The sequence below is a fragment of the Schistocerca gregaria genome, chromosome 3 (genome assembly GCF_023897955.1).
Source record: "Schistocerca gregaria isolate iqSchGreg1 chromosome 3, iqSchGreg1.2, whole genome shotgun sequence".
Lineage (NCBI taxonomy): Eukaryota > Metazoa > Arthropoda > Insecta > Orthoptera > Acrididae > Schistocerca > Schistocerca gregaria.
This window is the reverse complement of record NC_064922.1, coordinates 524151506-524164252: the sequence shown is the minus strand read 5'-3', so window position 1 is coordinate 524164252 and position 12747 is coordinate 524151506. Positions and strand designations below refer to the sequence as shown.

Below are 12747 nucleotides of genomic sequence, written 5' to 3'. Positions count from 1 at the left end.
GCAGTTAGAGCAGCATGTCATTGTGTGCACCTGGTATTGGCTTGCAGGCAGATGACATAGGCAGCAACTGTATGTGCCTGCCTAGTGGTGTGGTGACTAACAGTGATTGCAGCAGGCACCATCATGTGATGCTGGACTTTGGCCACCGACCCCATCTAACTTTCGACTCTAGTTCATGACAAAGCTTGCCATGAAAATTACGTTCTCCGGGCATCCAAAGGGAGCGTTCTTCAAAATAAAAGAGGGATTTAAAATCACATTTCTGTATTCTGACTTCATGGGATACAGAGTATGTTCCCAGAGCAAAATGATAGAACCAAAAGCCAGTTAAGTTGGTGATCATAAGATGTAATTTCGTGTCTGACCGAAGTCTGAAAGCAATCAGGAGAGGCCAAAACCAGAGAGTGTTCTTACTTGATCCAATGCTCTGGCAAGCCATGCAGCCAACATGTGACCTCTTTCTAACACTCATCATTAGTCATTCAAGCACAAGGAGCAAACAGCTTCTGCATAGATAATGATTCTACTTGGCAAGTAGGCCAAAATAGTGGGTACTTGAATACTGGAGGGAAAAATTTAAGTAGAAAATAATTTTGAATTAGCAATAAAAATACACACCTCTAATTGGTCAGTTGACTTCCACAGAGGAATGCCTTATTTTATGTAAGAATTAGTCAAGTTAAATTAAAACTTAATACAAAGTAATAGATAAAAACGGCATCTGAGTAATGTAAGAGGAGCAATGTTTCTTTCTATAATTGACTGCTTTTATCCCACAATATCTGTACCTCTATAAAGTAATCTACAAGAAATTCATATAATTGTCTTCATGAGTGGATTAGATCTAGTCATAATTTGTTGATAGTATATTTTACAGAAGTTGCTAGCAGTGACTGCTCTTGCCTGTTAACTTGACTCATTCCATATCTCTGAAAGCCCTCCTTCACAATGGAATTTGTGGATGAACAAAACACATTTTAGGACTATTCTGTTTATTATATTTCAGACAAAACGCAAATCCAGTTCAGCCCAACATTCATTAAAGGGTGAAAATTCTGAAGAATTGGCTTCTACAGCAGAAATACCAAAGGATCCTTCTACTACTAGTGGAAATGGTATGATATTGGTTTAAAGGAAAGTTTGCACAGTCATTTATACTAATAATAAAACTGTAAAACCATCATGTCTGTCTGAACACCCTAATCTCCAAAACTGCTAGATGAATTTTCATGGGTTTTTCACAGGTAATTTGAGCCTAGTTTGGGGCAACATACAACTTTATTTCTACAAACTAAGATCAGGGGAAAAAATCATGATTTAAAGTTTTATATTAAAATGTCATGTCTGTCTGTTTGTATACGTTAATCTCCAAAATTATTAGACGAATTTTCATCGGGTTTCCACCACTAACTTGAGCATAGAACATACAAAAGAATAATATCAATACCAGAGAAGGAAAGTTGCTACTCACCGTATAGCGGAGATGCTAAGTCGCGATGGGCACATCAAAAAGATTCACACAATTGTAGCTTTCGGCCATAAATGCCTTTGTCAGCAGTGTTTCAGCTCTCTGAGACTGCAAACATGTGTGCAAGTTACGTTTGTGTGTGTGTGTGTGTGTGTGTGTGTGTGTGTGTGTGTGTGTGTGTGTGTGTGTGCGCGTGCGCATGTTTGTATATGTGTCTACTGCTGACAAAGGCCTTTATGGCCGAAAGCTACAGTTGTATGAATCTTTTTGTTGTGCCTATCGTGACTCAGCATCTCTGCTATATGATGAGTAGCAACTTTTTTGGTGTTTAAACCAACCTTCCGATGAAAGCATCTTTACTTACTGATTACCTGAGGAAGCATAATATTTTTAGAACACAGTAGGTAGAAATGCAGTGAGCTAACACTCGGCAGCAGACTGTGTGTTAATATGGAAGTGTTTGGGAGACGCAAACTGTGCGGGGAACCAGGACCTGAACACATACACTCCATCCAGGATTTTCCACTGTAAAAGAATGATATCATTATTTAAAGTTGTATCTCAAATTGTCTGTTCAGCTTAGTGATTAGAATGTTTAATCATCATGACATAGCGTACCGAAGAACCAGTAGATGGTGCTGTTAGTTTTTTTCAACCCAATGATAGATGTATTTTCAGAATTTACAACAGTGGCATAATTTAGTGCCACTGTCTTCATCTTTATGAGTACAAACTAACAGCAAATTTACTTCATTATGATATAGAACTGATTTTGCTTTGTGTGTTAGAAACTTTATGGCATTGCTTTACTTCTTTTGATAGGTTTTATTTGTATTTGACTTCTTTCCTATGAAAGTTTTTTACCTCAGTGACAGAAGTATTTTCAGAAATTTATGTCAGTGACAGAATTAAGTCTCACAATCTTATCATTATGAATACAAATTCACGACATATGGATTTACTGATTTCACTTTGTGTATTAAAAACTTAACATGACATTGCTTCTTTCGTTAGATTTTATTTAGAGTCTTTGCTAGTAAAAATGAGTTTATTAAGTTAGCTTTGTGATTTGCATGCCTACTCATTATACAGGGTGATTCAAAAAGAATACCACAACTTTAAAAATGTGTATTTAATGAAAGAAACATAATATAACCTTCTGTTATACATCATTAGAAAGAGTATTTAAAAAGGTTTTTTTTTTTTTTTTCACTCAAAAACAAGTTCAGAGATGTTCAGTATGGCCCCCTCCAGACACTCGAGCAATATCAACCCGATACTCCAACTCGTTCCACACTCTCTGTAGCATATAAGGCATAACAGTTTGGATAGCTGCTGTTATTTCTCATTTCAAATCATCAATGGTGGCTGGGAGAGGTGGCCGAAACACCATATCCTTAACATACCCCCATAAGAAAAAATCGGAGGGGGTAAGATCAGGGCTTCTTGGAGGCCAGTGATGAAGTGCTCTGTTACGGGCTGCCTGGCGGCCGATCCATCGCCTCGGGTAGTTGACGTTCAGGTAGTTACGGACAGATAAGTGCCAATGTGGTGGCGCTCCATCCTGCTGAAATATGAATTGTTGTGCTTCTTGTTCGAGCTGAGGGAACAGCCAATTCTCTAACATCTCCAGATACTGTAGTCCAGTTACAGTAGCACCTTCGAAGAAAAAGGGACCAAAAACTTTATTGGCTGAAATGGCACAGAAAACGTTCACCTTAGGCGAGTCACGTTCATACTGAGTTGTTTCCCACGGATTCTCAGTGCCCCATATACAGACATTGTGACGGTTGACTTTCCCGTTAGTGTGGAAAGTTGCTTCATCACTAAACACAATCTTTGAAACGAAAGATTCATCTGTTTCCATTTGAGCAAGGATAAAATCACAGAAATCGATTCTTTTAATCTTATCAGCTGCAGACAGTGTTTGAACCAATTTCAGACGATAAGGTTTCATAACTAACCTTTTTCGTAGGACTGCGTGCTACATTTTCATCACTCGTTCTCGGCCTTCCTGAACTTTTCCCTTTGCACAAACATCCATTCTCTGTAAACTGTTTATACCAACGTTTAATACACCACCTATCCGGAGGTTTAACACCATACTTCGTTCGAAATGCATGCTGAACAACTGTCGTCGAATCACTTCTGCCGTACTCAATAATACAAAAAGCTTTCTGTTGAGTGGTCGCCATCTTAGCATCAACTGACGCTGCCGCCTAGTCAACAGCGCCTCAAGCGAACAAATGTACAATTAAACGAAACTTTATAGCTCCCTTAATTCGCCGACAGATAGTGCTTAGCTCTGCCTTTTGTTGTTGCAGAGTTTTAAATTCCTAAAGTCGTGGTATTCTTTTTGAATCACCCTGTATTTTGATTTCATTTTGTTTACAAATAAAAAAAGGCCTAGAATTTTTTTTCTGAATACACTTGAATGGCTAAAGGACTGAGGACTGTGTGGTTTCAAGAATTCAATGAAGATCATAAGACAGTAATTGCTGTGGATTGAGAACATCAGACTGTAACTAGCCTTTTGGAAAATTCCTCTGAAAGCAGGATACACCATAACTCTGACATAGAGCATCATGCATTATATCTCTCTTCAGAACCCATCGTTCACAGAGGCTTAAAGTTACTTCTCTCTAACTTAACACCATAGAAGCAAAATTTTGGTGGGGAGTGGTGCAGGTGGGTGAGTTTTTATATCCCGAATCCCATATATTCTTAACAAGTTACCATTTCACTTTAAAGATGAATAAATCCCAGAAAGCTCATGTTTTCTACAACCATAAACAGAGCACAAGGCCAGACGCTGCGTGTTACGGGTGTGGACTTCAGTGTCAGTTGCTTTTCGCAGGGTCAGATCTGCATGGCTCTCTCCCATGTTGGTGAAGCAAACTAACTTTCTTTCAAGTCCTCAATCATACTACTTCAAACATTGTATACAAAAAAGCTTTAGACATCAAAGATAAATGCACATATATGAAGTATCAGACACAGCTGCAAGTAAATACCTGGGCAACAATAAGTTTCTCAGCTGGAATGGAGTAATTCCAGCATTATATGTCTATAGTTTTATGGTGACTGGGTTTATTTGAGTACCACAACATGTGTGGGACATGAATTCTTCCTGTATTTTGGCTAATTCTCTGTACTTCCATAAAGTCATGTCGATTTCGACGCTGTAGTTGAGACAGCATAAGTAGATCCCTGTCACTGTACAGCATTGTTGCCAGTTTTCAGCTGTGAAGCCGTAATGGCTGCAGGTGAATACAGTAGCTGTCTACAGAGCAGTTACTTCTGTAAAATATCTGGGAGTATGCGTACGGAATGATTTGGAGTGGAATGATCATATAAAATTCATTGTTGGTAAGGCAGGTGCCAGGTTGAGATTCATTGGGAGAGTCCTTAGAAAATGTAGTCCATCAACAAAGGAGGTGGCTTACAAAACACTTGTTCGACCTATACTTGAATATTGATCATCAGTGTGGGATCCGTACCAGGTGGGGTTGAGAGAGGAGGTAGAGAAGAGCAGTGCATTTCATCACAGGGTTATTTGGTAAGCGTGATAGCGTTACAGAGATGTTTAGCAAACTAAAGTGGCAGACTCTGCAAGAGAGGCGCTCTGCATCGTGGTGTAGCTTGCAGTCCAGGTTTCGAGAGGGTGTGTTTCTGAATGAAGTATCAAATATATTGCTTCCCCCTACTTATACCTCCCGAGGAGATCACGAATGTAAAATTAGAGAGATTCGAGCACGCACAGAGGCTTTCCCACAGCCGTTCTTCCCGCGAACCATACGCGACTGGAACAGGAAAGGGAGGTAATGACAGTGGCATGTAAAGTGCCCTCCGCCGCACACCATAGTGTGGCTTGCGGAGTATAAATGTAGATGTAGATGTAGATTACAATACGAGAGAAGGAAATTTGCTACTCACCATATAGCGGAGATACTGAGCCGCAATAGGCACAATAAAAAGATTCACACAAACATAGCCTTCAGCCATTAAGACCTTGGTCAGCAGTAGACACACATACACACACGCACACAGACACTCACGCAAGTGCAACTTGCACATACATCTGCAGTCTCAGAGAGATGAAACTACACTGCGAGCAGCAGCACCATCTTTTAATTGTGCCTATCATGTCTCAGCATATCCACTATATGGTGAGTAGCAACTTTCCTTCTCTTGTATTGTTACATTCCATCCTAGATTTTCCATTGTTTGATATTATTATTATTATTATTATTATTATTATTATTATTATTATTATTATTATTATTATTATTATTTCTCCTCCCCCCCCCCCCCCTTTTCCCACGAACATATGGTGAGTAGCAACTTTCTATCTCTCATATTGTTACATTCCATCCTGAATTTTCCATTGTTTGATATTATTATTATTATTCCCCCCCCCCCCCCCCCCCCCCACACACACACACACCTTTCCCACGAACATATTGTCCCTGTTTGCTGCATTAGATTCAACCGCTTACTTATATATTCATGTGTTTTTCCCAGCCATAACCACTATCAGAAGACCCTATACATGATGTGTACACATGGCATTTTGCTGTTGTACAACCTGCCACATCTTTATAATTAATGCACACTTTATTTAAGCCCCTTATCTTGGTGGCCAAGTTATTTTGCTACAAATTTATTTTCTCATAAGCCATCACAAACAGTTATTCACTTCATTTTTGCTCTCTTTTCTGTTTTTCTTTTTAAAATTTATTGTCTCCGTCAAAGCAAAATCAATTCTATTATGGCTCGGATCTAGGAAATATTATGCTTTTATAGCTTATTCTGTGAAATAATGTCAATCCTATGGGCCTGGGTTCGATTCCCAGCAGGGTCAGAGATTTTCTCTGCTCAGGAACTGGATGTTGTGTTGTCCTAATCATCATCATTTCATCCCCATTGACGAGCAGGTCGCCAAAATGGCGTCAAATCAAAAGACTTGCACCTGGCGAACGGTCTACCTGATGGGAGGCCCTAGTCATACGACATTTACATTTTGTATGGGAAGTTAAATGTAAAGGAGTTGATGAATGGTGTGTGTACTACCACTGCTTGAACTATTACTGACTGGCATGGAAAAGTACTTAGAAAGAAGAAACTGGCCAGAATGTTTTATGCACTTGCCAATATGTAAATTAACATATACATTCTTATTTTTGTAATAGAACTGATATTTAATTGCTGTGAACATTTTGTATTCCCTCTATAAGTGACTAAAAATTGTATAAAATCTTAGTTGGGGGAGGGGGGGGGGGGGTATGTGGAAGGCTGAGATACAAATGTACTGCCATACTCTTCTTGAACCCCTTGTTTGCCTATTGTGGTTTATAAACAATGGAGTACAATATATCTTTTCTCCAAGTGCTGTTATGTTTGTGTTTACTGCTGCTATGTGTTGGTATGTATTGGGTATGCTATTGTAAAGGTGTTGCAACAGTCAATAATTATCAGTTTCTCAATCAGATGACAACTCAACTTATGAGCACTGAAATTTGAATCAGGTGTACTGATACTTAAAGGAAATTAGATAACATTGTAAGATTGACTTCAAAGCCTGAACACTGCCTTGCCAACATTAAAATTTATAAGTTATTCAATAGAGAAATGTGGAAAGTCAGCAGTGCTTACCACAAAGATGACATGTAAAGTTGCAGACAGGCACAATTAAAAGACACTTACACATCAACTTTCAGCCACAGCTTTCATCAGAAAAAGAAATAGATTCACACAAGCAAGCACACCTTACGCACACATGACTGTCATCTCTGGAGACAGCTTGTAATGTGCACATGGGGCACACAATACTCTTCAAAGCCTGTGCTATGGTAAGTGAGCGGGGCTCACCCTATGAGAAAGGATCCCCGTACAGACATCAACCGCGTGCACCTGAATGGTCACAAATCAGACCCACACCCACTCTGTAACAACATTGATCCGTCAAGTAAGTTCGAAATGGAACCACACATCAGGATGGACCAAAAGCAAACCAGAAGATGCCACCAATCTGACAACAATATGATCGCCAGACTAATTAGGCACCAACTGAGTTTCTTCCCTGTACATGTTGGTACACATCATGCAAAACAACAGGTAGCAACACTGCATAATATAGTAGTATCCCAGAACCAGAAAGTCTACTGAACTGACAGTCGCACGCTCCCTACTGACATGAGTACACAACACCACACCACGATGTATACTACAAAACTTTATACTGTCCATCAATCTGACTAAAATCGGGCATAGGTCACCCCAGAAATAGCACTTTGAGCCACACACAAAATGTCAATTTTGTTGATTTTTGGCAGTCCCGTCTTTTATCTAGCTTGCAGCATTTGCTTTTTCTTTTCAGCCCTGTTTTCCATTCACCTTTATATTTATAGTACATTTGGCAATCTGAAACTTACATAAGTACATTAGCACACTGACATTAGTATACATACATTTACAAAGTATTGTTACATTTAGAATAAAATAGTTTCATCATAAGATACAGCACAGTTACTGCAGATTGCTTTCTGAGTGTACTTAGGTCACTCACTCCTAGGAACATACAGTTTCAGGTCCACAACATTTCTTACACCTAAAGGTCTCTTGGATTTTGGGTAGATCAGGTAGTAAGCATTATCGTGTGAAATGTTCTGTATTATATACGGTCCATTATAAATATATTTAAATTTGGAAATTTCATGGTTCAGTTCACTAGATTTTTCGTGGGTTTTTAAAAGAACATAATCCCCAATTTTAAAATTTGAAACTTTCAGGTTTTTATCATGTTTTTTAGATCTAGATTCAGCTTTTTGCTTTTAGATCTAGATTCAGCTTTTTGCTTTGCCCTTTTTCTGACTAATTCTTTCTTTTGACTCAACCGCAAGCTTGTACAAGGTGGAAACTCTAGTTTTTCCTCAATTTAACTTTTACTTCTGCTGCCTAACAAAATTTCTTCCGGTGGGTACCCAGTAGTTTCATGATGTAATGTGTTCATGACATTCTCAAAGTCCAATATAAATCTGCCCCAGGCTCTAAATCAGGCCCCTTCCCTTTTTTTTTTTTTTTTTTTTTTTTTTTTCACAGCGCACCTTGGTCGGCTGTGACATCGTCCCAAGATACGTTCCTGACCTGTGAACCATTTACATCTGGTGGCTTTCTGGGTTTTTGGAATTCAAAGTCTTTGCTTACTTGAACTCTTGAGTTGTCAGGTGGCTCTTTCTTTCTGTGTTCAGTCTCAACATCTGGGTTTTGTTTTGAAACTTCATCATCAGTAGGTACAATATCACAATTAGCTGTATTCCAATTATTTTCACTAGTACCGAAATACTCGTCATTTGAACTATCATCAGAATCCGACTATTCTGGATCGCTTTCAGGTTCTAACATAAAAGCTTTTCTGAGACAGGCACTAAGCTCTTTCTCTGCATTTTCGTCAGGCTTTGATTTTAACTCAATATCCTCTTTTGGCAAAACGGCCTCATTATCAGCTTTACTCACATTCACTGTTACTTCATATTCAGTGTAATCCTCGTGAACTTCAGTTACTTGTAGGTAATTACCTGCCCCTTCCCCACGGTTCATTTCGGTAACAGCTTGTACTGTTGGCGGATCATTAACAGAAGTTACTTCCTCATCAATGCTTAGGATTTCATCCTCCAATTCCTTCCGTGTACTTTGCGCAGTGCTATTTATTCTCACCTCTTTAAATTCGGGCCATGTCACCTCACCGTCTTCCCTACTATTTCCTTTTTCACTAATTAACCTCCTTGCCTCATATTCCTTCTTAAAATCCTCCCACTCACATTGCTTGAGGCCCTTGTACAGATCGTCGATCTGCACACACCAATCAGTTACTTCTGCTAATTCATTCTCGCCATTTATTTCATTGCTAACACTCCTAACCGCATCTCTCTGTGTATCCACTGTTCCATCTACTATTTCCTTCACCACGGAATTACCACTCGTAATGTATTCCCCCCCTGAACCATGGACCTTGCCGTTGGTGGGGAGGCTTACGTGCCTCAGCGATACAGATGGCCGTACTGTAGGTGCAACCACAACGGAGGGGTAGCTGTTGAGAGGCCAGACAAACATGTGGTTCCTGAAGAGGAGCAGCAGCCTAATCAGTAGTTGCAGGAACAACAGTCTAGATGATAGACTGATCTGGCCTTGCAACATTAACCAAAACGGCCTTGCTGTGCTGGTACTGTGAACGGCTGAAAGCAAGGGAAAACTACAGCTGTAATTTTTCTCGAGGACATGCAGCTTTACTGTATGGTTAAATGATGATGGCGTCCTCTTGGGTAAAATATTCAGGAGGTAAAATAGTCCCCCATTCGGATCTCCGGGCGGGGACTACTCAGGAGGACGTCGTTATCAGGAGAAAGATAACTGGCGTTCTATGGATCGGAGCGTGGCATGTCAGATCCCTTAATCGGGCAGGTAGGTTAGAAAATTTAAAAAGGAAATGGATAGGTTAAAGTTACATATAGTGGGAATTAGTGAAGTTTGGTGGCAGGAGGAACAAGACTTTTGGTCAGGTGAATACAGGATTATAAATACAAAATCAAATAGGGGTAATGCAGGAGTAGGTTTAATAATGAATAAAAAAAATAGGAGTACGGGTAAGCTACTACAAAGAGCGTAGTGAACAAATTATTGTGGCCAAGATAGACCCAAAGCCCATGCCTACTGCAGTAGTACAAGTTTATATGCCAACTAGCTCTGCAGATGATGAAGAAATTGATGAAATGTATGATGAGATAAAAGAAATTATTCAGGTAGTGAAGGGAGATAAAAATTTAATAGTCATGGGTGACTGGAATTCGTCAGTAGGAAAAGGGAGAGAAGGAAATGTAGTAGGTGAATATGGATTGGGGCTAAGAAACAAAAGAAGAAGCTGCCTGGTAGAATTTTGCACAGAGCACAACCTAATCATAGCTAACACTTGGTTTAAGAATCATGAAAGAAGGTTGTATACATGGAAGAAGCCTGGGGATACTAAAAGGTATAAGATATATTATATAATGGTAAGACAGAGATTTAGGAGCCCGGTTTTAAATTGTAGGACATTTCCAGGGGCAGATGTGGACTCTGACCACAATCTGTTGGTTATGACCTGTAGATGAAAACTGAAGAAACTGCAAAAAGGTGGGAATTTAAGGACATGGGATCTGGATAAGCTGAAAGAACCAGAGGTTGTACAGAGTTTCAAGGAGAGCATAAGAGAACAATTGACAGGAATGGGGGAAAGAAACACAGTAGAAGAAGAATGGGTAGCTCTGAGGGATGAAGTAGTGAAGGCAGCAGAGGATAAAGTAGGTAAAAAGACGAGGGCTGCTAGAAATCCTTGGGTAACAGAAGAAATATTGAATTTAATTGATGAAAGGAGAAAATATAAAAATGCAGTAAATGAAGCAGGCAAAAAGGAATACAAACGTCTCAAAAATGAGATCGACAGGAAGTGCAAAATGGCTAAGCAGGGATGGCTAGAGTACAAATGTAAGGATGTGGAAGCTTATCTCACTAGGGGTAAGATAAATACTGCCTACAGCAAAATTAAAAAGACCTTTGGAGAGAAGAGAACCACGTGCATGAATATCAAGAGCTCAGATGGCAACCCAGTTCTAAGCAAAGAAGGGAAGGCAGAAAGGTGGAAGGAGTATATAGAAGGTTTATACAAGGGTGGTGTACTTGAGGACAATATTATGGAAATGGAAGAGGATGTAGATGAAGACGAAATGGGAGATACGATACTGCGTGAAGAGTTTGACAGAGCACTGAAAGACCTGAGCCGAAACAAGGCCCCCGGAGTAGACAACATTCCATTAGAACTACTGACGGCCTTGGAAGAGCCAGTCATGACAAAACTCTACCAGCTGGTGAGCAAGATGTATGAGACAGGCGAAATACCCTCAGACTTCAAGAAGAATATAATAATTTCAATCCCAAAGAAAGCAGGTGTTGACAGATGTGGAAATTACCGAACTATCAGTTTAATAAGTCACAGCTGCAAAATACTAATGCGAATTCTTTAGAGACGAATGGAAAAACTGGTAGATGCAAACCTCGGGGAGGATCAGTTTGGATTCCGTAGAAATGTTGGAACACGTGAGGCAATACTGACGTTACGACTTATCTTAGATGAAAGATTAAGAAAAGGCAAACATACGTTTCTACCATTTGTAGACTTAGAGAAAGCTTTTGACAATGTTGACTGTAATACTCTCTTTCAAATTCTGAAGGTGGCAGGGGTAAAATACAGGGAGCGAAAGGCTATTTACAATTTGTACAGAAACCAGATGGCAGTTACAAGAGTTGAGGGACACGAAAGGGAAGCAGTGTTTGGGAAGGGAGTGAGACAGGGTTGTAGCCTCTCCCCGATGTTATTCAATCTGTATATTGAGCAAGCAGTGAAGGAAACAAAAGAAAAATTTGGAGTAGGTATTAAAATTCATGGAGAAGAAGTTAAAACTTTGAGGTTCACCGATGACATTGTAATTCTGTCAGAGACAGCAAAGGACTTGGAAGAGTAGTTGAAAGGAATGGACAGTGTCTTGAAAGGAGGATATAAGATGAACATCAACAAAAGCAAAACGAGGATAATCGAATGTAGTCAAATTAAATCGAGTGATGCTGAGGGAATTAGATTAGGAAACGAGACACTTAAAGTACTAAAGGAGTTTTGCTATTTGGGGAGCAAAATAACTGATGATGGTCGAAGTAGAGAGGATATAAAATGTAGACTGGCAATGGCAAGGAAACCGTTTCTGAAGAAGATAAATTTGTTAACATCGAATATAGATTTATGTATCAGGAAGCCGTTTCTGAAAGTATTTGTATGGAGTGTAGCCATGTATGGAAGTGAAACATGGACGATAACTAGTTTGGACAAGAAGAGATTAGAAGCTTTCGAAATGTGGTGCTACAGAAGAATGCTGAAGATAAGGTGGATAGATCACGTAACTAATGAGGAGGTATTGAATAGGATTGGGGAGAAGAGAAGTTTGTGTCACAACTTGACTAGAAGCAGGGATCAGTTGGTAGGACATGTTTTGAGGCATCAAGGGATCACAAATTTAGCATGGGAGTGCAGCGTGGAGGGTAAAAATCGTGGAGGGAGACCAAGAGATGAATACACTAAGAAGATTCAGAAGGATGTAGGTTGCAGTAGGTACTGGGAGATTAAGAAGCTTGCACAGGATAGAGTAGCATGGAGAGCTGCATCAAACCAGTCTCAGGACTGAAGACAACAACAACAA

At 39.6% G+C, this 12747-nt stretch overlaps 1 protein-coding gene across 3 annotated transcripts in view; it reads left to right on the top strand.

Moving 5' to 3' along the window:
• The window catches only part of LOC126353988 (zinc finger protein 569-like), a 111925-nt gene that overhangs the window by 54115 nt on the left and 45063 nt on the right, over positions 1-12747 (top strand). For all 3 annotated transcript variants that reach the window (XM_050003287.1, XM_050003288.1, XM_050003289.1), the window contains one exon: positions 1007-1115. In XM_050003287.1, the coding sequence (XP_049859244.1) occupies positions 1007-1115 (109 nt within the window). The remainder of the gene's footprint in view (positions 1-1006; positions 1116-12747) is intronic.